Source organism: Benincasa hispida, chromosome 9 (assembly GCF_009727055.1).
Source record: "Benincasa hispida cultivar B227 chromosome 9, ASM972705v1, whole genome shotgun sequence".
In the NCBI taxonomy this organism is placed as follows: domain Eukaryota; kingdom Viridiplantae; phylum Streptophyta; class Magnoliopsida; order Cucurbitales; family Cucurbitaceae; genus Benincasa; species Benincasa hispida.
This window is the reverse complement of record NC_052357.1, coordinates 19,174,806-19,183,208: the sequence shown is the minus strand read 5'-3', so window position 1 is coordinate 19,183,208 and position 8,403 is coordinate 19,174,806. Positions and strand designations below refer to the sequence as shown.

Sequence of the window (8,403 nt, the reverse complement as noted above, 5' to 3'; positions counted from 1 at the left end):
CCACCCTTCAGAACCACTAATCACATTTCTTCTGTGATCATGACAATTAACGGTTCTTCTGTCAGGTTTGCCTGATCAGCAGGACGATGCCTTTTCCTACAATTCTTAGCCATGTGTCCAAGTTTATTACAATTAAAGCAAAGGAACTGTACCGTTTCTCCTGAATAGGGTTTTTTCTTTTCTTATTGGTTCTGGTTGCTGGAACCATGGTTTTGACCTTTCCTCCTTTTCCCTTTTGACTTTTGGTTAGGTTTTACCACGACAGAGGCAGATCTCCCAAGTACGGTGTTCACCTCCTCCCTTTGGTCCTGCTTCTGGACTTACTCCTCAATCCTTAACTGGGTGATGAGATTCTCCAAGGAAAACTCCTAGGTCTTATGCTTTAACGTGTTCTTAAAATCCTTCCACAGATGAGGCAGTTTATCAATAATAACAACAACTTGGAATTGTTCGTTTAAAGGCATACCTTCAGTTATTATCTCATGGGCTATCTTCTGCAGTTCATGGGACTGGACCTCCACAGATTTGTCATTCGTCATCTGGAACTTGAGATAATGGCTGATAACATATTTCTTCAACCTGGCCTCTTCAATGTCGTACTTCTTTTGCAGGGCATCTCAGACCTCCTTTGCTGTCTTCATTGTGTTGTAGTAGTCATACAGATCATTAGTCAAACCATTTAATATAAAGTTCTTACATAGAAAATCTTTTTCTTCCCATCAGTAGATTTTTTTATCTGTTGTTCAGTTGGTTCTTCTAATGGGACGATTGGCTTATCCCTGGTACATGCATCGACAACTTTCTTGACGGTAAGAAAGAACAACATCTTTGGCTTCCACCGTTTGAAGTTCGCTCCTTCGAACTAGAATGGATGGTTGAGGTCAGATGTCATAATGTTGTTGTTGATAGTGAAGGCCATTAGCAAATTGATAGAGGAATGTCTTAAAATTGTTGGAAACGGAAACAACCTCAGACGATGAATAGGACAACAGCAAACGGTTAGGAACTAACGGTCGGACAAAGAATGGAACCTACAAAACAAAAGCTCGTTATAGGCTAAGTCGCGGAGCTTGCTCTCTTTAAGACATTTCGCAGCTCTGCCCAAGTGTACAAGCAGGTTAGGAATACTGAAATGCACCATTATCTACTGGAATACACACACTGAACTGCTCAAAAAAGGAAAAGATAGAGGAGATGGAGAGATTGAGAGAATGAAGAAATGACCTGCCCTCAAACACTGAACAAATGCACCTTTTATAAGGTTGGGAACCCAACTGACAGCGTGAAGACCGATACGTGTGGAAGAACGACGGCAGAAGAATTTTTTCTTTTAATAAATAAAAAAATAATGAAAAAAATGATAATTTTATTAAAAAATAATCACACACTTCGTCCGACCAGACGGCGGCACGTGTGTGGGACGTCCACCGAACCCACATTGTTTCGTCTCCTCACCCTCCCAAAACATGGGTACTCCTGGGCCCAAACCATAATGCAAAATTGAAGTATTCAAAATTTATCGCATTGGATTCAACCAAAGGTTTGTTCCCTTTTATTTTTCTTTTTAAAAACAAAATTAAATTTTCACCTAACAAAAACACGAAATTCCATTGACGTCAAAATCCTCGCCAAATTCAGATCTCACCACAATTTCATCAGAGTTCTTAAAGTTTTCCGAAGAGCATAGCACCCATTTGAAGAATCACCGAAGAATTGAGTCGCGTGAAATCGTGAAATCGAGCGTGAAGGTGAGGAGACTGGAGACCGGGGATCGGCCGAAGAGGAGAGAGATGGATGAGAAGATATGATTATGGAGGAGAAAAACAGAGTGGTTGGAGATTGGTGGGAATGGAGGTTTTTTGTGTTTTGCGAGGGAGAGGAGAGAAGGAAATGATGAGAAGGAAGAAAGAGACAGAAAAAAGATTGGAGAGAGAGTCGGTGTGGTTGTGGGCCTGGGTCGCGTCAAATCGTGAAATCGTTTTTTTTTTTTTTTTGGAATTTCACTTGGCTGTAGCTATGCCGCAGCGAATTTTGTAAATTTAGCCCATTTTCTATATTTGGAAAACCCCCTACTTTATCACTACACAAATATTTTACATTAATCAACAAATATTCACGTAATTGATTGAAAATGAGTATTTAATAATTTGAGATTAAAAATATAAATCTTAAAATTTAGGACATATTTAATAACATTATCGTTTATTCTTTTTTGAAAATAAGAAATATAAATATGTTTGATAACTATTTTTTTATATTTCTTCAAAAAAAAAAAAAGAAATTTGTTTGATAACCTTATCTTGTTTCTCATTTTCTGTATTATTTTTCGAATAATTTTTTTCTCCAATTTTATTGTTTAAATATAATCTAACTATAAAAAAATAAAAAAAACTATATAGCATGCATTAACATATACAAAACAATGATCAAATATTTAAATTATCATATACACATAAATCCCAATGTAAAATTAATAACAATGATACAATTATTTCTATCATTCATTTGTTTTTAAATTTTACAATCTAACTTAATTATATTATTATGTAAATATCGTGATTGTAAAAATATTAAATGAACCTAAATAAATATCTTAGTAAACAAAATTTATATATTGTAAAATTATAACTAGTTTCGTATGTAAGAAAAATAAAAAAAATATAAAAGTGCATATTACAAAATTTGAAATTTAAAATTAAAAAAATATTTANTAAATGATAAAAATGATAAAAATATTTATAAATAATAGCAAAATATCACAGTCTATATGTGATAGACTACTATTTATGTCTATCACGACATACATAGACACAAATATTAGCCTATCGCGATCTATCACAGATAGATAGTGAAATTTTACTATATTTATAAATATTTTAATTCATTTTCTTGTATTTGAAAACAACTCTATCGAAAATTTGAAATTTTAAAATCAATATAATATATACATCTAAATATTTGAAATTTGAAATTTCAAAATTAAATTGATACGTAAATATAAAAAAATAATGAAGAAAATAAATAAAAATAAAAAAAGAAGTAATTATAAAAGAAATATAAAAATATATAAAATATAAAATATAAAAGAAATGAAGAAAAATAAAATTAAAGAAAATATCACCTGAGATTTAAAACCTTGAAACTAAACAATTTTAAATAAAATAAAAACGCTCTATTTTTAAAATCGTTTATCAAATTTTAGAAATAAAAAGGTAGAATAATTATCAAACCGGTCAATTTTAAAAAAAATAGAAAACAATAAATGTGAATGTTATCAAATAATTTTTAAAGATGATATTAAACCAAACTTAAATCTCAAAAATAAAATTTGAACGTTTTAAAACTTGACCACTAGAATGAAATCATAACACATTGGGAAGGTTAAATAAAAGCTAAACCCATAAAGACTAATACTTTTTTTTCATGAAAATTAGTAAATTTTAATTCATTATAGTTTTTTAATATTTTACCGTTCTCTTCACCTCACTAATGTCCTGACGCCCCGATAGAAAAAAGCTTACAGCTGTGCTTCATAGTCACACTCACACACACAACACAACACAACAGCCATGGCGTTTTTCCCTTTCCACCGCTTTCTCTTCTCTTCTAGGGTTTCCATTTCCACTTCTCTGATTCACCTCCTCCCAATCTCACCGGACAATGGAGGTGATCGGAAAGTGCTTAGGAATGCCGAGGTTGAGAAGAATCCAAAGAACTCTCCGCAATTTCAAGGTCACCATTCTCTGCCTCTTCCTCACCGTCGTCGTTCTCCGCGGCACCATCGGCCCCGGAAAGTTCCGCATTCCCGACCAGGATTTCGTCGACTTCCGTAACCGTCTCCTCGTCGGGCACCAAAACACGTCGTCCAGCGGTGGCATGGGCAAACCCTACCGACTCGGCCCGGTGATCTCCGACTGGGATGAACGAAGGAGGAAATGGCTTAAAAACAATCGCGATTTCCCTAATTTCATCCGCCGGGGTAAGCCTAGGGTTTTGTTAGTTACTGGATCTTCGCCTGAGAAATGTGAGAATCCGATTGGAGATCATTACCTGTTGAAATCGATTAAGAATAAAATTGATTACTGTAGGTTACACGGAATCGAGATTTTCTACAACTTAGCGGTTCTGGATGCGGAAATGACTGGATTCTGGGGGAAGCTTCCATTGATACGGAAGCTTCTTCTCTCGCATCCAGAAGTAGAATTCATATGGTGGATGGACAGTGATGCCATGTTCACCGACATGTTGTTTCAAATCCCTTGGGATAAGTATAAAGACTTCAATTTCGTAATGCATGGATGGAAGGAGATGGTGTATGATCAAAGAAGCTGGGTTGGGTTGAATACAGGGAGTTTCTTGATGAGAAACTGCCAATGGTCGCTCGACATTCTCGATGCGTGGGCTCCGATGGGGCCAAGAGGGAAAATCCGAGACGAAGCAGGGAAAATCCTGACAAAAGAGCTGAAAGACAGGCCAATCTTTGAAGCAGATGATCAATCCGCCATGGTTTACCTTCTGGCAACACAAAGGGAGAAATGGGGAAACAAGATCTATTTAGAGAATTCGTATAATCTTCATGGGTATTGGGGGAATTTGGTTGACAAATTCGAGGAGATGATTGGGGAAAATCGGCCGCTGGTGACTCATTTTGTGGGATGTAAACCATGTGGGAAAGCTGGGGATTACCCTGCTGAAAGATGCTTGAAAGCAATGGAGAGGGCTTTTAATTTTGGGGATAATCAGATTCTGAAGATGTATGGATTTGCTCATAAATCGTTGATGAGCAGAAGAGTTGTAAAGATTAGAGAAGTGAGTGAGAATGAAGTTGGATTGATTCAACCAGTTCTTTCACCTGCTGTAGAAGTTGAACCACCTTCTTCTAAAGGTACTTTGTCACTTATTAGATGAATATGTTGGCCCCTTTTTTCCCTCCCTCTTTGTTTAATGTTGTTCATAGACGTGTCTATAATGGTATTTAATAGGTGGAAGATTATTGTATATTTTTGTTCCTTAAAAAAACTCAGAGCATGATCCGAAATGTTTGGAAGAGTATTTGGATTGGAGGAATTGATATATCATTCGGACATGAGAGTTTATGTATATAAAGTTATCAAATGAAAATGTTGAATTCGGACGAATTCTTCCCCGTCAATTCATGAATTTCATCATCATCATTATTTTAATTTTCAACGAACTGAACTTTTTTAATCCTACCTTTGGATTCAATTCAGTGCAAGAAATGCCTATGAAAAATGTTGTTTTTTTTTTTTTATTTATTTATTTAGATCGAGATGAATGTGTTTAAAATTTTGTGTAGGGATGGTAATCGAAAATAAAAAAGAGTTCGGAAGTTTAGTAATATGGACTTTTTTATTATGATTATGATTGTTAATTGAGAATTATAATACCTCATGGATGAATAAGTAATTTATCAAAAAAGATATTTAAAAAATAATAATTTCTCTCTTTTGTGATTGAAAGACCTATGAAGGTGGGTGTTGGAGTACGCCCAAGTATAACTCGCACTAAAGAAAAAAGGCAAAACTTGGGTGCTTGGCCCAAATTGATGATGTTTTTTTAAAGAAATATCTAGTACTATTGTAGAGTATAATTATTTTTTTTTTTGTTTTTTTTTAACAATTTTGACAAATTTTTTATGTTCTTTATTTTTTCATCTACTTTTTATAAAAGTAAAAACATGGTTTGCTATTGAAAAAAAAAAAAAAAGACGTTATTGGTTTCCCTTTCTAGTCATATATTCCAAATACCAAAAAGAATTCGGGCACGTGACTTCTTTAACCGCATGAACCGACATGAATAACAATTTAACTATGATGCGGCCCGACTTGTTCTTTTAAGAATGGATAAACCGACATACGGATATGACCTTTTACTTATTGAATAGATTTTCAATTTTAAAATAGAGATTCGATCAAATGGAACTACTTTTCCAGGGTAAGGTTGAAAGCATCACTATCAATTGACAATAAAAAGAAATAATAATATTTAGGAGTATTTGGCTCACCAACATGAATTGAGTTAAGTTGGTATATTATACCAACTCATTGTTTGGCCTACCAACCTTGGTGGAGTTGGAGTTGGTTTATTTTACCAACTCACCTCAACTCATCTCAACTCACCTTTATTTTCATGTTTTCAATAGCTCCACCCATCAGTCATTGTCACACTCCGATTACTAATTTTGGACTTCGACAATCACCTTCGATGACGACTCCGGTTACCTCTGACAATCACTTCTGATGACAACTCCGTCGACCAACTTTAGGTTCCAACAACCACCTCCGATGACAATTCTGGTGATGAAATCTAGACTCTGACAACACCTTCAGTGACCCAACTCCGATGACCACCTTCAAGTTCACACTACCAACTCCGACGACCAATTGGCTCCAACAACAAACTCCAATGACCAACTCCGACAACCACCTTCGTAGGTTTCGATAACCACCTCCGACTACAAACTCCAATTAAAATAACCTTCAACGATCACCTTTGAGCGAGCAATTCCGACGACCAACTCAAGGCTTCAACAACCACCTTCATGTGAGTAACTTCAGGATCAACAGTCATCTCCGACGAAAAACTCTGACAACCAACTCTAATACCACCTTCATGTGACTAACTTCAGGCTCAACAGTCATCTCCGACTACAATCTCCAGTAAAAATCATCTTCGATAATCAACTTCGACGACTACTTTCGCCCGACCAACTCCAGGATTCGAAAACCACCTCAAATGACAAACTTCGACAATCAACTCCAGTGCACCTTCATGTGACCAACTTCAGGTTTCGACAACCACCTCCGACTACAAACTCCAGCAAAAATCATCTTCGATAATCAACTTCGACAACCACTTCCAACTACTATAAGACTAATGACGGTTAAAGTATGTTGTAGGGTTGTTGATTATATATAAGAAAATATTATTTTGTCTACATTAAGGACACTATTTATACGTAATGAATTAACATATCAAATGAATGTTAAGAATATTTAAATAAAAAGTATGTGTAGTTGAAAAGTATGTAACATATAACAAAAAAAACCATAAAACGAAAAAAAAAAAATTCTGAAACATTTTCCAGTAAGAATTAGTGAAAATAGAGATTTGTTCTTTGATGATCCTTCAAATTTAGAGGAATGAAAGTGAAACTATTAAAAAATGTGGTGCATTCCATTGTCTATTACGATGATGTGAGAGATTTAACTAAAAAAATTCATGACATAATAAAAATATAGAGCAACAATAGGAAGAAGAAAAATTAGAAGAAGATGATAATGAAATGCATGGAGAAAAAATATTTAGAATCAAAAGTTTTGATTTCGCTTTAGTTTCTCATTTTATTTAATCATATTTCTACAAGAAATGTAATGAGTTAATTGTTGTTCATTGTCCAAAATAGAAAGAAAGAAAGAAAAATTTTTAAAATTAAAAGAAAAAATTGCAATCCATATGTTATTCAAATAAAGATGGGTAGAATTATTGAATAAAAAGTTTCAAAACAAAAATAGTAATCATAAAAACAACTCTGCACCCCAAACACAAACATATGAACTTAGACCAAATAGCTCTACATTCCAAACACAACTTAGTGCCCCAAATAATCCCTTAGTATTCTATAATAATCCCAACATCAACACACCCCTTAAAAGTGATGTAAGATTGGTATGGCAATTTTAGGGGGAATGAATAGTGTTTAATCAAATTGATGGATTTTTTTGCTCAATTAAGAAAATCAATGTACTTTTTTTAAACCAAGTAATTTGAACAAGTATTTTATGCAAATAATTTCACTTTAATTTAAACAATATATTAACACTAATATTTTATAACACCCTATTTGATTTTAACAATAAGATTGGTAAAGGATATGTAAAGATCAATTCGAATAATCTAATTAAACTAATATAAGCAATTAATTTAAGGAATAAATATTACAATTAATTTCATGCAATAATATATAATAACAAATTAATTGCAAAAAAAAAAAAAAGAAAGAAAAAAAAAGAAAAGGAGAGGGATACAAAAATTGACATCGTAATTTTATAATAGTTAGGTACAATTCGACCTACATCCACTTCCCATACTTCTCTTAGGTATATCACTCAAATTTGACTCTTTCCACGACTTAATGTTGAACCGCTACGACGTTCATTTTTCGAACTCAAGAACAAACCTGATCTTTTTCACGGTTGAGGATCAAACTACTACAACAACTCTTTTTTCGGAATAAAAAACAACCCTTACAAAAGTTTGAAAAAATTGAAGAGCACACTTACAACTCTCTTAATAGAGTAAATTTACAAATTTTAAGCTCTCAATGAATTAACCTCACAACATAAAATATCTCTCTCTCAAGAAGAAGATGAAAAGAAGGAA

General features: G+C 33.8%; 1 protein-coding gene across 1 annotated transcript; it reads left to right on the top strand.

Annotated features, from left to right (window-relative positions):
• Positions 1-3,511: 3,511 nt before the first annotated feature.
• LOC120086317 (xyloglucan 6-xylosyltransferase 1) lies at positions 3,512-5,134 on the top strand. The gene has a single exon (XM_039042895.1). It carries the CDS (start codon positions 3,661-3,663, stop codon positions 4,906-4,908), a length of 1,248 nt encoding a protein of 415 aa, XP_038898823.1. The 5' UTR covers positions 3,512-3,660; the 3' UTR covers positions 4,909-5,134.
• The last annotated feature ends 3,269 nt before the right edge of the window (positions 5,135-8,403 follow it).

Excerpts from the sequence above, each read along its gene's own strand:
- LOC120086317 (XM_039042895.1), top strand. The coding sequence starts at position 3,661 with ATGGAGGTGATCGGAAAGTGCTTAGGAATGCCGAGGTTGAGAAGAATC.